Below are 17,505 nucleotides of genomic sequence, written 5' to 3'. Positions count from 1 at the left end.
CTTTGTTCGATTTGGAGTCGTGTCTGGTGTATGTATGTACATACATATGTATATGCTTATTCTCTCTGCCTTTGGCTCATCAAGCTGCAGCTACAACAACAAGTACCATCATAACGTACACAACTTTGGCCTTTCCTTCTTTGTTTTCAGTCGCGTCTCCTGATATTGTTGTTGCTATTCTCAATTTTCTTTTATCGCCATCCCCCTTTGAAAACTTTCGTTTGTGTAACTGTTTATATTCATTGCGCGCGTTGTCCACGCCAGCAATTATAAAGCTGCTTCCAAAGCTTCAATAGTTGACAGTGGTTCAAACATACATACATACATTTAAAGTTCGAATATCAAAAGCATTAATAGCTGTAATTGAACATTTGACATATGTACTAGTCAAAAATTGAATCAAATTATACAGATGAACTAATATTAAAATTAATATTCGATTATGAAAACAAACTGTAACTGAATTATATCCCTTATTGAATATTGATTTATACATATGTAGTCAGCTAATTAATTGCATTAAAGTTTTTACTTCGAGTGAATTAAAAATTTAACTCCATTCATGCACAGTATTCACATGGTTTGTCACACTGTGTGAATACGGCACACTTGTTAATACAATGACGATCTGTGAATGCCTCGTTGAGACTTTCGCTTGCTTTTTCGACTGCTGAGCCTCGGAATGGAATGGAGCTAAGCTTTTCGACGATGAATGAAAAAAAAAAAAAACCAAAAGCACTGTGCAACATGGCTTTGGCACTCTATGCTTTCAATGTTAACGACTATTTGCTAACATCTTGCATGTATTTAATTTAAATCATATATATGTACGTATTATTATCTTTCGATTCAGCAAGAGCAGTTCTGAGTCTTGTTGATTTATGCTTTTATTTTTGCAATTATAAAGAAAAAAAAAACACGCCGACAATAAATATTGAAACACAAATAAAATACGCGAACGAGAAACGATAAAAAGGTTAAGTGGGGGAACAAGACTGTCGACGAGCGAACAGTAAAACCAGCTAAGTATGAAAACAAGAACAAAAACAGCAAAAACAAGCCCGAAATACAAATATCGAATATTAATTTATCTTTATGCACGCACTGCTAAAATCACGCACCCAGGTACACTCACACATATGTACATGTACATATATACAATATATAAATGTATGTTAGAAACAATCAAACTCAATTAATATTTTGATTGGAAATGTTTATAATCAAATATAAATATCCTTAATACTTTATAAACATGTTTCACCAATCACATACGTATAATTTCGCTTGTGTGTATATGTATATATATTATATTATTTTCACGTATTATTTAGTCATTTTTCAAATTTTCTTGTTAAATGGTTTTTGTTGGTTGTAATCTTGGCACTATATGAGCATTCTGTATATTTATTCTATTAATTATAATTGATTTACAATAAACGCGATCAGAAGTGAAACACACTACCGAATAGAACAACAAAAACAGAAACACAGCAACAGGCGTCAATTAAATTAAATAAGTTGAGTGCACCGCTCAGCGGTTTGAAGTCGCGCTCTCTCTCTCTCTCAACGAGCTTCGCTTCGCGCGGGCTACAAGATTCAACTGACGGCAGTATCAACTGATCGCGAGCATTAAACTACACATGTCAGAGCTGCGAGAAATACGCATACAGTATTAAGTTTGTATCGGAGTTTATAAACCGCTCAGGTGAAACTAAGACTAGTAACTTTTAGAAATATGTTTTTTATGTAATCAAATTTACATCAGTTAAAAATTGATCAAGCTTGGCGTTTTATTTTAATAAAAGCTAGAAATTACAAACTGAGCTAAATCAATTCCTATATTATTCAAAATTTCGATAAGGCGATAAAATGAGCTATTATCAGTGCTGCTAGACGCAATCAATGGAACTATCGAGCAAATAGTATCGACCTATCGCAAAAAGTGAATAATAGCTGTGTCATCGATAGATCAACTTTTCAATGCTTTTTCGAGAAGTTTATAAGCACAGATCAGGTTAGTATTGTTCAGAGAGTCAAAAATATAACTTAAAAGATGTCGGAAGAAACAAAGAAACTCGACCTGTCTGGCGACGGAGGTGTTCTCAAAGAAATACTTAAAGAGGGCACAGGCGACGAGACACCTTACACCGGTTGCAAGGTTTCACTTCACTATACCGGCAGACTTGTTGACGGCACCGAGTTTGATTCTAGCGTGGGTCGCAATGAGCCATTCGAATTTGAATTGGGCAAAGGTAAGAGCAAGGTGCAAGGATGAGCGCATTTTTCATTCAGCATAACTCATTGAATTGTTTGGCTTACCGAAGGGCGCGTCATCAAGGCCTTTGACATGGGTGTCGCCACCATGAAGCTGGGAGAACGCTGTTTTCTAACATGTGCTCCTAACTACGCTTACGGGGCTGCTGGCAGCCCGCCAAGCATTCCACCAGACTCGACGCTTATATTTGAGGTATTACTAGTGTAACGAAATCAATTCAATTGAAAAATATAATTAAATCCAATTTGTTCGCTTGCAGCTGGAAATGTTGGGCTGGAAAGGTGAAGATCTCAGTCCAAATCAAGATGGCAGCATTGAACGTACAATTCTCGAGCAAAGCGACAAAAAGCGAACTCCCAGTGACGGTGCATTTGTTAAAGGTGGGTCACTGCTTTTACAATATTGTGGTTAAATCATTTGCACATTTGCTTTTTCCAAATTTTAGCTCACATTTCTGGAAGCTTCGATGGTCGTGTGTTTGAGGAACGTGACGTGGAATTTGATTATGGCGAAGGCAGTGCCATTGGCATAATCGAAGGACTTGAACTTGCTCTAGAAAAAATGAATGTTGGGGAAACATCCAAGTAATTAATAATTACTATATTTGTATGAATAATTTGCATTGCTAATACTCATAATTTTTGTCAAATTTTTACAGAATCAAAATCCAACCAAAATATGCATTTGGCACCAAGGGGAATGACGCCTTTAAAATACCACCCAACTCAGTTGTTGAGTATACAGTAAAGCTAATTGATTGCGGCAAGGGCCTCGAGGAATGGAAGTTGAGCGACAGCGAGCGCGTGGCTGAGGCTAAGGTCTACAAGGAAAAGGGCACCAACTATTTCAAAAAAGAGAACTATGAGTTGGCCATTAAGATGTACAATAAATGCAAGAATCTGTTGCCCAGCATCAAGGACAACAGCAGCGAGGAGGTCAAGGCACTTAAAGTGGCCACACACAGCAACATTGCACTTTGCCATCAGAAGTGCAACGATCACTTCGAGGCCAAGACAGAGGTACCTATCGACAATTACTGAATATATAAGAGTCCATATATAAAAATTTTCGTTTCTGTAGTGTAATGCAGTGCTGGAGCTGGATGAGAACAATGTAAAGGCTCTATATCGGCGCGGACAATGCAACTTGATTATAAATGAGCTCGAAGACGCATTGGCAGACTTTCAGAAAGTAAGCATAAAGTAGAAATTTTTATACTAGAGGATAGGCAATTAACTGTTTGCAACGAATTGCAGGTTATACAATTGGAGCCTGGTAACAAGGCTGCTGCCAATCATGTTGTTATTTGCAAGCAAAAGATAAAGCAAAACAAGGACAAAGAGAAGAAGTTGTATGCAAATATGTTTACCAAATTGGCGGCTGGCAGCAACGAGGTAGAGTACTCTGATGACTGAAGAATATGAATATGAAAACTATTATTATTAATCGCTTCAACAGACGGAGCCACCACGCGAAACAGATGTGCTGGACAAGTGTGGTGAATGGTCAGAGGAGGATGCAAAACGTGAAGCTGATTTAACTTTGGAGCGGGAAAATGTTATTATGATTTAAATTTAAAAACAAAAAGCAAAACACACTTTGCATCTCAATGCACTATTCTTTATAATACATACATTTATCATTATTATATTATTACTTACTAAAACACTGTCTGAACGCTTCGATGCCCCAAATTATGAAATTGAAATTGTAATGAAAAAATACGTCTAGTGATTCTTAGATGTTTAATAAATACGATTACATTAGCATTGAAAATATTATCACAGTTTCTTTCTATTGGGTGGGTTTCAAAATTTCTCGCGGCAACAACTTGAAATCTGGTTTCTTTTCCGTGTCGCGCAACCAAAGCGGTGAAGTCGGCACCTGGGATTTGATGTACTCGGATGCCTTGAAGCAGTAGCCAGAGCAGAACTTTTTACGCTCAGTTATATCGTACACTTTATTACGGATAGCGCAGATTTGATATTGTTTAGTAGGTACCCTGAAACATAGGTAGGATATTAGTATCCAAACGAAAGGATGCTATTTATGCTTACTTTTCCACAGCAACATCGCAGAGTGGATATCCGCACAGTTTGTTTATGTGTCTTTCCTCGACCACATCCGCATAGTTCTCTGGACCGATTTGTGATAGCTGTGACAAAGTCAATTCATCTATAGATATGGATAACATTAATTTCATAAATATTTACCAGACTTAGAAACGTCTGTTCGTCAACTTGTTGTTCCAGAAGTGTGACAACTATCTGATGAGCTCTAGCCAATGCTGCTCGTTTTTTAACCACAGCTGCTATTAGTTGCTCTCTATAATAAATAATGTGTTTTTAGCGTTTGAAGACATCACAAAAATATAGAAATTACCGCAATTGTTGATTATTTGCTGTGCTCATCTTGTTTATTTTATTGCACATCCGATATCGACAACAGCTTAAAGTGACTGGTTCACGGGTTTCGTCGGAATAGTTCCAAATACGTGTAATCGATAACTTGTAGTTGTGAATGTTCATATCTAAAATCAAAAGCAAAACATCAACAACAAAAAGTGGACAATTATATAGTGCGGCATCCATAAGTAATATTTGAAGTCGTTCAAATGGTTTGCGATAAATGTGAGTCCAAATTATCCAAAGTCTCGGCGCCGAATCCCTGGCGAACTAGCAATGCAGCGGCCGGTGGACGCAAAATCAATGAAAACAAAGCATTATCATCTTCCAAGGAGCGTTTCAATCCTCTAGGCAATACTTTAGCGCCTTGCCGGTAAGCCCGCAAATCTTATGAATGATAATGTAATAACAATTATTTTCTGCTTGCAGCATATGCAGACAGAAGGTGCATCAAGTGGGCGCGCACTATTGCCAGGCGTGTGCCTATAAAAAGGCAATTTGTGCAATGTGCGGCAAGAAAATTTTAAATACGAAAAACTACAAGCAGAGCGCGACATGAAGACGATTTCCTTTCTTGAATACATTTTATGTAAATAATGTCCGTTAACAGATATTTCAACATTTTAGCATAGCCTATGGTATACAATAAAATAGTTAAGTAGCTTAAGTATATTTGTAACTGAGGTCAACTTTCGGTTGGTGATGTCTTTTCGCGTTCCCGTCGTCGCTTGGCGCTCTGCACTGAACTGGAGTAGCTTAGCGCATCCTTGTCGAATTCCATTGGCATTATGCCCAGATCGCCACTGTAGCGATTTTTGGCCACTTGCAGATACTTTTTGCCTCGCACTGCGGTCAGTCGCTTGTCCTGTATGATTAGGACATTGTCCGCCTCCTGGGTGGCCTTTGCGGTGCCGAAGACCGAGCTCGTTGTCAGCTCATCCTCCTGTCGTTCTTTGCGTGGATGCATGACCAGCGTGACGTGCACATTATGTTTAGTGGCAAAGCCACGAAACGCCGCTATAATGGAATCCTGTTCCCAAAACTTGTCGCCGCGATACGACGAAACGCCCATCATAAACTGTAAATTATCAATGATCACGTGAGAAATATCGTGCACGTACTGGGCATGCTCAATCGCCTCCAGCACTGGCTTGAGCGGCTGCTGCCCATGAAAGGTCATAAAGTAGAGCGGCAAACGCTCAAACTCTGTGGCCCAATGATCAAACTCCTGTAGCTTATCATCCAGAGGATAGCCCACAAATTGACGCAACAATGTTGCGGCGAGACGTGTGTTGCGTATCTCGAAGGAGCCCCAAAGTGTGCTTACGCCCTGCATGGCCAGATCCAACGAATATTCGCTGGTAAACGTCGTCTTGCCGCTGCCTGTCGGCCCAGTCAATATGGTGAGCTCACCCTTGCGATGTCCCTTGAGCAGCTTGTTGAGCACCGGAAAGCGTTTCCACTTAACGCCATTCACCTTCTCGATGTTCTGCAGCTCACTGAGAATGTCGTTGCGCAGGGCATTGAATGTGGTGATCGCCTTGTGCCGCACCGGCGTCGCCTTGGCCAATATGTGACGAATGTTGAGGCGCTTTTTCAGAGCCACGTGCGGCGCTGGCTCGGTTTCCGTGGGTCGTATTAAGAGGCAACGTTTCTCATCCATCTTTTGGGCAAAAGCGCTCGCCGCATCCCAACTGGGCGTGGCATCATAGTGCAGCCAAAAGACCAGCTCCTTAAAGCGCTCCAGCCCCGGCAAGCACTCCTGCGGCAACTGCTGCATGGCATACGGCAAGCAGATAATGCAGTCTGAGAGGTATAAGGATATATTAGAGGTGAATTCAACAACTGGACACCAATACGCACGAGTTTCAATGTTCTGCGTGGCCAGCACAATAAAGTCCAGAAGATTGCTAACGAGCACGGCTTTAGTCTTATTTCCGCTGCCGTGGATTAGCAGACCCGAACTGGAGCTGCACTGAAACGTCTGTTCGCTACGATCGCCTAGATGAAGAACCTTCTCGCCGACTATCTTATGCGACGCATTGCGTAACCTGAAGTGCAGCAGCTTTTGCTCGGGCTCAAATTGCGCTCCAATGGCATTCAGCTGCGTCTCCTTTAGGCCCTTCAGGCCAAGCGCTTCGCAAGCCTCGGCTGTGACGCTTATCAGATTCGGAAAGCGCGTAGCATATTCCAACGATTTTTCGGGCAGGCGCCGAAAGCCAGAGGGTGGTACTGTCTGATAAGCCTCCAAGGCATGCGTAAGCGAAACTTTTACATCACAGTTTGGGCAAATGAAAGCGCCTTCAAAAATAATAGAATTTTTATACGTACATACATACAAGTATTCTTGCACAAAAAATATCTCTCAACCTACCAGTTCTTTTGTTTACATAAGCCAATGGACCCTGTGAGCGGGACGCCGTTGCTGTTGCTCTTGCAGCAGCCGGCAAACGTTCGCATAGCCGGCAATCGACTTGCAGGCACGTGTGTCCATCTCGATTGTAAACGTTTAGCTGTCGCAGTTGTTTCTTAAAATCTAAATACTCTTTGGTATTGAACGCATATTCCTCTTGTTCAGCTTTAGTTGCATAATGTTGTTCCGAAAGCAGGCATCGGGTTTTATTTACGCGCAACAGCCGCAGTGGTTTAATTAAACCAGCGAGTCTCATGGCACAGGGTAACTCGTGTGCTCTGTTTCAATACAGGGTGAACTCAAATATAAATATTTTTTTTAATGGCGCTCAATTCAAATTATATAAACGTATCTTGAATTTACAAAATAGTTCCAGTTACACAGAGCTGCGATAAAAATAATAAATATTAATTCACCTGTTGATATTTATTCACTAAGTCAGCATGTCACCAAGTGTTTTTTCATTTAGTGCCCAGTCGCACTACTTCTATGACCATAGCTTTATGTATATGTACATATATTAAACATACATCGCAATGTGATCTATCCCAAAAACCAAAAGCAGATGCGTGAAGCTACGCAGACGATCATTCTGAATATTGAAGACTGCTCAATTTGTAAATCAATTTATTTTACATTAAAGAAAACACACAAGTATTGTAATTGTTTAAATCATTTTATTGAGACAATTATTTGTATTATCAATACAAGCTAAGGGCTCCTCCTTTCAACTCTGGCGTGAATTTCTGAAATTTAAAGACAAATATTTGGCATTAGAAGTATGGTCTACATAAATACAATATTAATATAAACGGATTGAATCAGACGCCTAAGGCCATCTTTAAGCAAATGCTTTCTGGTGGAAACCGCAAAAGGTAATTGAAATAATCATCATTTCATATATATGTACATATATCAATATAAAACACGTGGATCTAAAAAGTTTGGATATTTACCTTGCACCATGTGAGATAATTCGTCTTCAATATAACCTCATTTAGGTCATCAAATCTGCAAATAGAGAAATTTAAAACATATTTAATATACATAGCACAAATAAAATCATTTTAAAGTTCTTTACATATATCAGTTTAATAAATACAAATCTACATGACTTAACTCAGAACAGGTCTGTGTTTAAAATCATCACTTTCATACAAGAATCTATATTTTATCGAATGCTTACCATGACCGCAACTGTTTGTCCCTTTTCACGTCCAATAAAATGGAAGCTTGTCTTTCATGTCGCCATCTTGTTTTTGCAGTCGACGAATTTTTTCAAGTCAACGTGCCTGAAATTTACATTAAACTTGATTATTAAAAAATCTCCAAATTGGCTTAACTTAGATTCTGTTTAATTTCAGTTTACAACGAGTTCCACATGAGTCTTACTCAGTACAGGTCTGTGTATATGTTCATCAAGGTTATATTAAAAAATTGCAAAATAATGCTCACCTTTCATATTATGTATTTTCAATCCGCATTATACCAACATAATGTTTTCAACCCTGTAATACAAACAAATTTAACTTGCATTAGTTTTCAAATTGTAGATTATGCATAAATCACATTTTAATGAAAGTGTGCCATCAGATTGCCGATTCATCTTTAAATGAACAAATAGTGTACGATATTACATTGAAAAATACAACGTAAAATCGAGAAAATGTCCCTTCAGTCTCGTCATCAGTCTCATCATTTGTGGCAGAATATATTTATACTCAATATTTTTCTACTTTTAATAAACTTTCTTAATAAAACTCACCATCTTTTCACAAAGTTTTCAACGCAAATGAAAGTCTGGAGCACGTGGCCTAACCAAGAAATTTCTGATTTCACTATCGATGTTGAGAACATATATGGTTTCCTATCGATATTTATCAATGCAATAATGATTTGAAGTTGTACCCCAAATCGATTGCAACTCTTAGCAAACAGCTGGGCGCTGGAACAACAAATAATAAACACGTGCGATCATACTGTATTTTAGTTTACCTTTTATTTAGCTACTACAAATATATAATGGTAAATATAACGGCATGTAGCCTGAATTGATCTTCATTAAATATACGTTCACTTTAAACACACAGGGTAAGCAAAAGAAGACAAAAAAAATACAGAAGCAGCGAAATGCACAACTAAAGCGGCTGATGAAGCCAACCGATTCCCGGATTAAAGAGCAAGTGCGTCAAAAACGCAAAAAAGAAGCCGATCCCTATGAGATAAAAGTGCATGAAGCCACCCAACAGAGTTCAGCCCTCTTCTTCCAGTACAACACACAACTGGGCCCACCCTATCATATCGTGCTCGACACGAATTTCATCAACTTTAGCATTAAGAACAAACTGGATATAGTGCAGTGCATGATGGATTGTCTATACGCCAAGTGTATACCGTATATATCCGACTGCGTGCGCGCTGAGTTGGAAAAGCTGGGCAACAAATACAAACTAGCCCTGCGAATTATATCGGATCCCCGCTTCGAGCGCTTACCTTGCTTACATAAAGGCACTTACGCCGACGACTGCCTGGTGGAACGAGTGCGTCAGCACAAGTGTTATATTGTGGCCACAAATGACAAGGACTTGAAGAATCGCATACGCAAGATACCAGGAGTGCCCATAATGTATGTCGCCGCACACAAGTACGCCATTGAGCGTATGCCCGAAGCGTACGGTGTGAAGGCGTAGTTTAAACTTAGATTAAGTGTACAAGATTCTTTTGTACTATTATTAATAAATAAATATGTTAAGCGCTAAGAAAAGCTACACATGAAAAAAATATAAATCATACTTAACAATGTTCAGTAATCCCAAACCCTTTTAAAGCATCATGGTCCAGCTTTCGCAGGTAAATTTATGACCAACCCACAAATATAACAAAAACTATAAATTGTTTGAGTGTTTTCGTTTATTCAAAAACTCTGGTTCGCAATGACCTTAGGCATCAGCGTGCAAGCGTGCCGTTGGCTTAGACAGGAAGTCGGAGTATGCCTGATAGGGAGTGGAGCCCAGAGGCATTTCCTTCCACAAGTCTGGAGTCAGGTAGGCGTATGTCTTGGCAATAGCAGCATAGGTAGCCTTGGCGAAGTTACCCAAGGTACCAGTGGAGCCACGAGCGGAGGTGTAGCAATCCTCAATACCAGCCATGGTCAACAGCTTCTTGGGCACGGGAGCCGACACAATACCGGTACCACGGGGCGCTGGGATCAGACGCACCGAAACCGAGCCGCACTTGCCAGTAACTTTGCAGGGCACTGTATGGGGCTTGCCGATCTTGTTGCCCCAGTAGCCACGGCGTACAGGCACAACGGAGAGCTTGGCAAGGATGATGGCTCCACGGATAGCGGTTGCAACTTCCTTGCTGCACTTAACACCCAGACCAATGTGGCCGTTGTTGTCGCCAATGGCAACAAAGGCCTTGAAACGGGTGCGCTGACCAGCACGCGTCTGCTTCTGGACGGGCATGATCTTGAGGACCTCGTCGCGCAGCGATGAGCCCAGGAAGAAATCGATGATCTCAAACTCTTTAATGGGAAGCGAGTACAGGTAGATCTCCTCCAAAGACTTGATCTTGCCTTCGCGCACCAGGCGACCTAGCTTGGTCACTGGAACCCATTCCTTGGAGTCTTCCTTGCCACCACGGCCGCGTGCGCCGCGTCCACGACCACGACCACGTCCACCACGACCACCGCGAGAGCCAAATCCACCTCGGAATCCACTACGGGCTGGAGCTGCGTCCGCCATTCTGCAATTCCATACAAAATAATCATTAGAATATTTTAGGTTAAGGACCCCGAACGCATAAAATCGATATTTTGTTTTCGAGTGCTTGAATCAGACACCTAAGGCCATCTTTAAGCGAATTACCGCTTTCTGGTGGAAACCGCAAAAGGTAATTAAGATAATCATCATTTAAGCACTTAAAAACATGTTTAATTCTATAAATGCGCTTGCACTGACGCCATTTTGAAACACGTGGTAAAGCGCACTTCTACCAATACTTTTTATTACTTTTCTAGTTCATTTGATGCCTTAAAAAACGTAACAGTTTAAATTATGAGAGTATATATTGTAATTTTTAATTATTGATGAAAATATCTTAACATATTTCAACTATTTAATTTAAAAATTAACCTACTTGTAGTTGTATCAACTTTATGGGGTGAAGACAAAAACCAAATGAACGAGATATTGCCATCGTAGCCAGCGCGAGCCCATCGATAAGGCTCAATAATCGATATATTTTATGCAGAAGATCTATCGATGCCTACTCGCTTACACAGGTAATTAATCGACTCGTTACTTTTAAATCCATATATATCGTTTTTTAAAACTTCAAATTCACAAATTCATAGAATTATGATATACTTGACTTATGTATTTATACATAAATGCTCTGTTATAATGACTGAAGTTCAAATTTAAAGTCAATTGCCTGATACGACTTGTGTAAATATGTTTTCAGTTCTATGCGCATGGGTAGAATGTGTTTGGCTTTACGTCTGCGTCGTTTAATGTGAAATGGGATCTGCGCACTCAGCAAGTTTATAAAATAAACAAAAATACATGCATGTATCTCTACGTTTATTATTACGCCTTACAGTTTGCGTGGATATTTCAAACTTGAAAATCTGAGAAACTCCGCTTGAAATAATATTAAGATCTGTTTGAAAACTTACTGAAAAATAGTGCAAAGTAAACTAATTTTACTATTGAATATAAAAAATAAAATTCTTAATAATATGCAGTCGGGTATTTTAAAAAATCCCAGCGGAAAATTGTCTTCTAGCAAATTCGAAGTAAATTCTGGTACCATGACACAAAAGCAAGGTGAATTTGTTAATGAGCTGCGGGGAAATTCCGAGCAGACTATTAAGTATACCTACGAAGAGAAAAGAAAAGCTAGCAGTATATTAAAACGTCAAAGGACTAGCAATATAACCAACCCATCGGCTGCCTGGCTGAAGAAACTTGAATGGGCGAATACGGTGTTTCCGAATTTTGGGCAGCAAATGCAGAGGACAAAGCGACAGCATTCACAAGATGTGTCAGGACCGTCTGTTAAGCATGCCAAGCTGCCGCCAACCAAATCCCTCTTTGAGATGGCCAAGAATAGCATACTAATCGGCGTATTTGACCGGGGCCACGCTGAAGGCAGAATTCCGAGACGATATTGGAAATGGATCGAAGCTGCCTTAGCAGATAAGTGCTTTGACCTGCTCGTCGAGTCAGAGTCGGGCCCACCACCTAGCTGCAAGGATGTCGGCTGGTATCAAGGCAACGTGAAAATCATATCATGCGATAGTCAACGATCTGTGGAACTCTACAAGAAGGCGGTTGCAAACGTTGGGGAGGTCTATCCTGGAGCTCAGCTGGTTGCCGTCGATTGGAGTGAGGTGCCGAGCAGACCGCGAGCTCGAGTTTGGATACCTGCGACGATAAAGGAGCCGGAACGCATTCTGAAAATGCTGCAACTATGCAATCCGCAGCTGCCAACTCACGATTGGAAAGTGGTCAAAGTGGAGGCGAACGAAGGAGCCGCAAATCAGGTGGTTTTAGTGTTGAACAAGGAATCATTGGCTCCTTTAGAGGCTTCCAACGGCGAACTAAATTTTGGATTCAGCTCGGTGGTCGTTAAGGTCTATAAATCAGACGTGACTCCTGGTAAGATGACCAATGAACAGCATATCGAAACTTCTGAAGCCGAGCTCGATGGCTATATGTCCGATACATCTACACTAACACGAGGATTACAAGCACTGTCTTACGATGATCATGACGATGATGATGATGACAATGATGATTCCCCTTTGGTTTGGGATTAGGTTGAACACGACGAAGCTCCAGGACTTGGTCCAGGTCTAGGCAAATATGCCTTTGCCCTTATTGAAGAGCATGTGCAGCGCCTTATCTACAGTTCTATCTCACAGTAACTCCTTAAATTTGAGGTATTATTCATCATTTATCAAAGTATCATTCATATTTCTATATTTTAATAGAAAAACTATTTTTCCTTAAATATACTTACTTATTTTTGCATACCTTTTAACAAGTTTTTGTTTTTGACTAGCGTATTGTTTATTACACATAAATAATTGGATTTCACATAGTATAAATTGAGCCTTATATAAGCAGAATGAAGTATTCTACTAGAGGTTGGTTGACATGGGAAGGGGAGGGGCTGGATGGTTTAAGGTTAAATGAGCTTGGTCCACTATTACCGTTTCCGTTTTCGGTTGCCGGCCTAAGACTTGAGAGCTGTATAAATATGTGTATACTATATAATTATAATGCCTGGGTTAGTCATCTAGCTACGGTTTCAAAAATAAATATTGCTTATGGACTATGCTGTACTGCTGTAGTACGATAAATAGTTGCGTGTTGCACGAGGACTGGGCCTAAATGCAATTCGACCACAATAATAATGTCTGTTTACATATTGCAATTGCAAATTGCGCCCGATTCTCAATCTCTGTTCAACTAAGTGTTGGTGTGGGTGTAATAGAGCACCGAGTTTCCGGGCAGCTGCCAATGCGAAGCCTTTAACTCGATCAGCTGCAAAAGGGTGCGCCGTATGGCAGCCGCAGCATCGCCGGCATTGAGGAACGCATCGCGCACCACGGACATCAGTTGCTCCAACTGCTGCGGCAGCTGCTGCTCCATATCTTGACCAATGCAGGTCAGTACATAGAATAAGGACTCAATCTATAAAATTAAAAAGTATGAATCGATTAGTTTTAGTATAATGTAATTAGTACGTTAATTTGATTTGTGATCTAATTCAGCAGCTCGTGAATTATTTTATTTAATTTGAGTAACTCAAATTAACGATCATTTAACAAATTGTTCATGAATGATTCGATAACTGAGCAAGGAACTTCGTTCATGACCAACTTGAGCCGAATCGCTCACTGATCACTAAATTAGTTCAGCAATTCAATGTTATCGAACTTATTAGGAATAGTTGCTGTATTTACCTCGGACAGCGAGCGCACAGGTGGGCGCACACAATCCTCACAGCACTTGGAGAGCAAACTGAGCAGCACTAGAGGTGGTGGCGTACCTTCGCTGTGAGTGCGCAACTGGAGCTGGCGGCGTTTCAGCTGGCAAAACATTTCCGTAAGAAATGCCATGAAAGCCGTAAAACGAACCCGCGATGGCGACTTCATGCCCTGGATGGCAAAGAGTAGCTGTTGGAGAGAGTAATCCAAATGAATTGGCAGTTGCAATTGCACTAGAAGATCCAATGGGATTGCTTACCTTTTCGCGCTCCTGATACCACTGACGGCACGTGTTGAGCAACGCCTCCAGAAAAGTCTCCTTCTGCTCCTTGGCGATAATATTCAAGCAGAGCCGTGAAATCGGCAAAGCGAATCGTCGACTCTCAACGGCGCGTTTAATAAACTGCGACGTTAGCTCCATGAGGCAGCGTGAATTCAATTTGTTTGGATCCTCCAGAGCCGTTTCGATCAGCTGCTGTATTTCCGGAGTAAACTGCCCAATGTCAGCCACCTCGTTGCCCAGGCCCAAGCCCAAGCCGGCCATGCCACGAGTCAGTGCATCAGCCGACGACAGCGACTTGGAGCGCTGCAGCGCAGTGCCATTTAGATAGGGATCCATGCCATTTATTTGATACGCTTGATGTCCATTGTTGTAGTACTGAGTTTGCTGTCCCGACTTCTGAGCTCTGGGCTCCGGAGCAAACTTTACTCGGTTTGTCGACTGCACGAAGAGAATATTGTATACGCATTAAAAGGCGAAAAATGAGAATTCGGAACAGAGTTTTATATCTGTTCGTTCGTATGCAAATTATTTCCGATTTGATAATAATTTATATTTACATGCAGTATGTTGCCACTGGATGGTGAATTCATGAGCGGAATCTGTCCGCCCATGGGACTGATGGGATGCGTGACCAAGATGGAACGATGGTGGCCACCCTTGAGACTGTTCATGGCCGGCATATTGCCCAGTGAGAGACCCGCTTGGCGCCTATTCAGGATCGCATTGTTGGCAGCTGCTGCATATTGTTGTTGCTGCTGCTGCTGCTGCAGGAGACTCGGTCCGCCAGCCATGGGAAAGATGAGGGACGAACTGGAAGAATGTTGTAGATTGTGGTTTAGCTCTGTAAGAAGACGGCAAGAGGGATAAAGCTTGGCATTAAATTGTGTTGGCGTTACCGATTATTGTTAAGTGCCTCAGCCGGTGGCGTCGCACGTGAGTTGGTCGTCATTGTGAACTCCTGGGCATTTATGTTCAGTTTGTTCGAGACACCCGCACCACTACCACTGCCACCACCAACACCACCACCAGCACCATTGGCACCACCATCACCGGCTAAATCGCCGCGTACATCTTCACAACGTAAAACATTGTTCATTGAATAAACATAAAACAATTATGTGATGAGATTTGTTTTTGTTTGTTTTTTGTTTGTTTTTTTTTTTTTTGAGGAGGAGGAGGGAGGGGAGGTAGATTTATTTATGAGATAGACATATATGAAAAGAAGAAGAGAGAAAACATAGACAAAATAAATATTGTTGTAATGGCATTTGAATTGTGTGAAACGCAAAGATGACGTTAAAGTAGCCTTAAAAGCTTTTGAAGCATCTTGAAAAAAGAATTTAGCAGAGATAAATGAATTTTTATGTTATATTTTTTATTTTATTAAAGGACAGCTTAGTTGCTCTCTTGTAATTTGAATTAAAACGGCTGAGCGGCCGACAGTAAGAACTTTGACGTTTATCAACACTGTTAATTGAAATTGGCGGCAAAATCAAAGATCAGAAAATATGACTTGGTGCAATGCATTGAACTTTACTTTAGAAATACAAATTAAATTAAAGATTATTAAATTAAAATAATATCCGTAATAAATTTCACTTTGATAAATGAAAATAATTAGAAATGTGGCTATATCTATTATTATGTAATGCAAGCTAAGCTTACAGGCGTTATAGATGACCCTATACCACATTATATCACTTACTTGGAGGTCTGTATATATCCATAGCTGGCTTGCCACGCATCTGTCCAGGCTGATTTCCAGGCACGTTGAACGCCAAGCTGCGCCGTTTGTTTATATTCTGAAAACAAAAATGTGTGATTATGCAACTGTATAAATATTATAGCTGCAACTGTAGTTTGTATTTTGTAGCCAACCTGTTGATTAGAGGTGCGCACAAAACTGCGCTCTCTGGATATGACACCTGGTAATACGGGCTGAAAATCGGGCGACTTGCGCACCTTTCGAGCATCATTCTGTTGCTGTTGTTGTTGCTGATTATTATTAAATGTGGCTGGTGAGATTTCCACTTTTTCTGCCATTGCTGGTTCTGCTTCCGCTTGTGCTTTCTCTTATATGTTAATCTAATTGAAAGCCCTAATCTTTGGTTTCTTTTTTCCGTTTCTTGTTCAAGTTTTGATATTATCTTGGATTATTTGCGTGTCCGTCTCTTAAACGATCGGAATACTTGAAATAAACTTTTCTATAAGTGTTTTTTCAATATTTGAGTAAAGTTGTACATATCACAATTCTTGTTTTTCTTTTCTCCTTTCTTCTTTGTTTTTTTATTTATTTATTTTTTTTATTTATTTTTTTTTTTTTTTTTTAATACAATTATCTAGAGTTAATTTCCTTTCGTAGTCTTCTGCTGAAGACAAATAGTATTTATTCCTTTTATAAGTAGTCTGAAATAAAATAGAAAAAAAATGTTAGAAACATAATTCGCGAATATTTTTTCAGGCTCTTTTATACTCAATATACTTTTATGCTCTCAATACCAAGTAAATTCGATTTATTTACGGATTAGTTTAATTATCCAAAACTGTCATCTAAATTATAATCAGCAATCAGTCAGCAAATTAATTAAGAGAAACACTTCTATTTTTATAGATATTCAAACACTCAGCTAGAGTCTGATTCACTCGGCATGCATATTATAATAAATAAATAGCTGAGTGGGTCTGAAAACAAAAATCAAGTTTGTATCTTGACAAAACAGTTTGGTGGAGTGCAGAAAGAGACAAGTATAAACACTATTTGTACTGTTGATCGATCGATCTGCTATATACAGACACGCACACACACACAAACAGATTATCTATATATTTATATATAGATTTATGTACTTCATAGGTACATCCACAGCCACTTAACCGGCTCTGCGGCTGCGCGTAGGAGTGCATCTGGTTTCAAGACGGCGAACAGGGAGCGCACTTCAAATCGAATGACATCAGCTTTAAGCAATTTTTTGTCTAATTTCTCAGCGCTTTAAAGTACCCATAAAGATGGCTATGTATGTGTGTGTATGCTTAAGCTATTTTCGTATTGCCGAAATGCACATACTCTATAATAAACAAATCAACACTATGACAGTCAGTGAAACAAACCGTCTAAATTATTAA

At 40.0% G+C, this 17,505-nt stretch overlaps 8 protein-coding genes, 1 long non-coding RNA gene and 1 other non-coding gene across 11 annotated transcripts; 4 read left to right on the top strand and 6 right to left on the bottom strand.

Moving 5' to 3' along the window:
• Positions 1–1,872: 1,872 nt before the first annotated feature.
• Fkbp59 (FK506-binding protein 59kD) lies at positions 1,873–4,054 on the top strand. Its single transcript, XM_018003818.2, has 8 exons — positions 1,873–2,255; positions 2,328–2,470; positions 2,538–2,658; positions 2,724–2,862; positions 2,937–3,297; positions 3,359–3,469; positions 3,535–3,672; positions 3,737–4,054. The coding sequence occupies exons 1-8, from the start codon at positions 2,057–2,059 to the stop codon at positions 3,848–3,850; spliced, it is 1,326 nt and encodes a 441-aa protein (XP_017859307.1). The 5' UTR covers positions 1,873–2,056; the 3' UTR covers positions 3,851–4,054.
• Positions 4,007–4,869, bottom strand: LOC108611294 (putative RNA polymerase II subunit B1 CTD phosphatase RPAP2 homolog). Its single transcript, XM_018003823.2, has 4 exons — positions 4,661–4,869; positions 4,492–4,603; positions 4,336–4,433; positions 4,007–4,280 (listed from the first exon to the last, which is right to left on the bottom strand). Exons 1-4 carry the CDS (start codon positions 4,867–4,869, stop codon positions 4,073–4,075), a joined length of 627 nt encoding a protein of 208 aa, XP_017859312.2. The 3' UTR covers positions 4,007–4,072.
• Positions 4,870–4,892: 23 nt separating this feature from the next.
• LOC108611298 (cysteine-rich PDZ-binding protein) lies at positions 4,893–5,350 on the top strand. Its single transcript, XM_018003828.2, has 2 exons — positions 4,893–5,056; positions 5,113–5,350. The coding sequence occupies exons 1-2, from the start codon at positions 4,893–4,895 to the stop codon at positions 5,240–5,242; spliced, it is 294 nt and encodes a 97-aa protein (XP_017859317.1). The 3' UTR covers positions 5,243–5,350.
• On the bottom strand, positions 5,249–7,402 carry mtDNA-helicase (mitochondrial DNA helicase). The gene is made up of 3 exons (XM_018003815.2): positions 7,058–7,402; positions 6,547–6,984; positions 5,249–6,489 (listed from the first exon to the last, which is right to left on the bottom strand). Exons 1-3 carry the CDS (start codon positions 7,350–7,352, stop codon positions 5,369–5,371), a joined length of 1,854 nt encoding a protein of 617 aa, XP_017859304.1. The 5' UTR covers positions 7,353–7,402; the 3' UTR covers positions 5,249–5,368.
• A 351-nt stretch (positions 7,403–7,753) lies between these two features.
• Positions 7,754–8,837, bottom strand: LOC108611299 (uncharacterized). The gene is made up of 5 exons (XR_001915704.2): positions 8,666–8,837; positions 8,552–8,604; positions 8,283–8,388; positions 8,053–8,107; positions 7,754–7,842 (listed from the first exon to the last, which is right to left on the bottom strand). It is a non-coding gene; the product is annotated as an uncharacterized LOC108611299 (long non-coding RNA).
• On the top strand, positions 8,366–9,902 carry Bka (FCF1 rRNA-processing protein Bka). Its single transcript, XM_018003822.2, has 3 exons — positions 8,366–8,497; positions 8,877–9,121; positions 9,187–9,902. Exons 2-3 carry the CDS (start codon positions 9,119–9,121, stop codon positions 9,784–9,786), a joined length of 603 nt encoding a protein of 200 aa, XP_017859311.1. The 5' UTR covers positions 8,366–8,497; positions 8,877–9,118; the 3' UTR covers positions 9,787–9,902.
• LOC149269733 (small nucleolar RNA Z5) lies at positions 8,684–8,800 on the bottom strand. The gene has a single exon (XR_016269561.1). It is a non-coding gene; the product is annotated as a small nucleolar RNA Z5 (small nucleolar RNA).
• An 86-nt stretch (positions 9,903–9,988) lies between the features above and the next one.
• RpS2 (ribosomal protein S2) lies at positions 9,989–11,374 on the bottom strand. Its single transcript, XM_018003821.2, has 2 exons — positions 11,237–11,374; positions 9,989–10,843 (listed from the first exon to the last, which is right to left on the bottom strand). Exon 2 carries the CDS (start codon positions 10,840–10,842, stop codon positions 10,036–10,038), a length of 807 nt encoding a protein of 268 aa, XP_017859310.1. The 5' UTR covers position 10,843; positions 11,237–11,374; the 3' UTR covers positions 9,989–10,035.
• Positions 11,243–13,404, top strand: LOC149269732 (uncharacterized). Its single transcript, XM_089465123.1, has 2 exons — positions 11,243–11,381; positions 11,564–13,404. Exon 2 carries the CDS (start codon positions 11,841–11,843, stop codon positions 12,921–12,923), a length of 1,083 nt encoding a protein of 360 aa, XP_089321249.1. The 5' UTR covers positions 11,243–11,381; positions 11,564–11,840; the 3' UTR covers positions 12,924–13,404.
• LOC108611042 (uncharacterized) lies at positions 13,152–16,540 on the bottom strand. 2 transcript variants are annotated; one of them, XM_018003477.2, is made up of 7 exons: positions 16,261–16,540; positions 16,088–16,184; positions 15,279–15,453; positions 14,940–15,192; positions 14,359–14,820; positions 14,076–14,288; positions 13,152–13,803 (listed from the first exon to the last, which is right to left on the bottom strand). In XM_018003477.2, exons 1-7 carry the CDS (start codon positions 16,423–16,425, stop codon positions 13,579–13,581), a joined length of 1,590 nt encoding a protein of 529 aa, XP_017858966.1. In that variant the 5' UTR covers positions 16,426–16,540; the 3' UTR covers positions 13,152–13,578. The 2 variants fall into 2 exon arrangements, with proteins under 2 accessions (XP_017858966.1, XP_017858967.1); XM_018003478.2 differs by lacking the exon at positions 15,279–15,453 and having other exon boundaries at positions 14,940–15,223.
• Between the last annotated feature and the right edge of the window lie 965 nt (positions 16,541–17,505).

This window comes from Drosophila arizonae, chromosome 3 (assembly GCF_054131065.1).
Source record: "Drosophila arizonae isolate 15081-1271.41 chromosome 3, UAZ_ARI_1.0, whole genome shotgun sequence".
Classification (NCBI taxonomy): domain Eukaryota; kingdom Metazoa; phylum Arthropoda; class Insecta; order Diptera; family Drosophilidae; genus Drosophila; species Drosophila arizonae.
The sequence above is the reverse complement of the archived record's forward strand: the minus strand, read 5'-3'. Positions and strand labels throughout refer to the sequence as shown.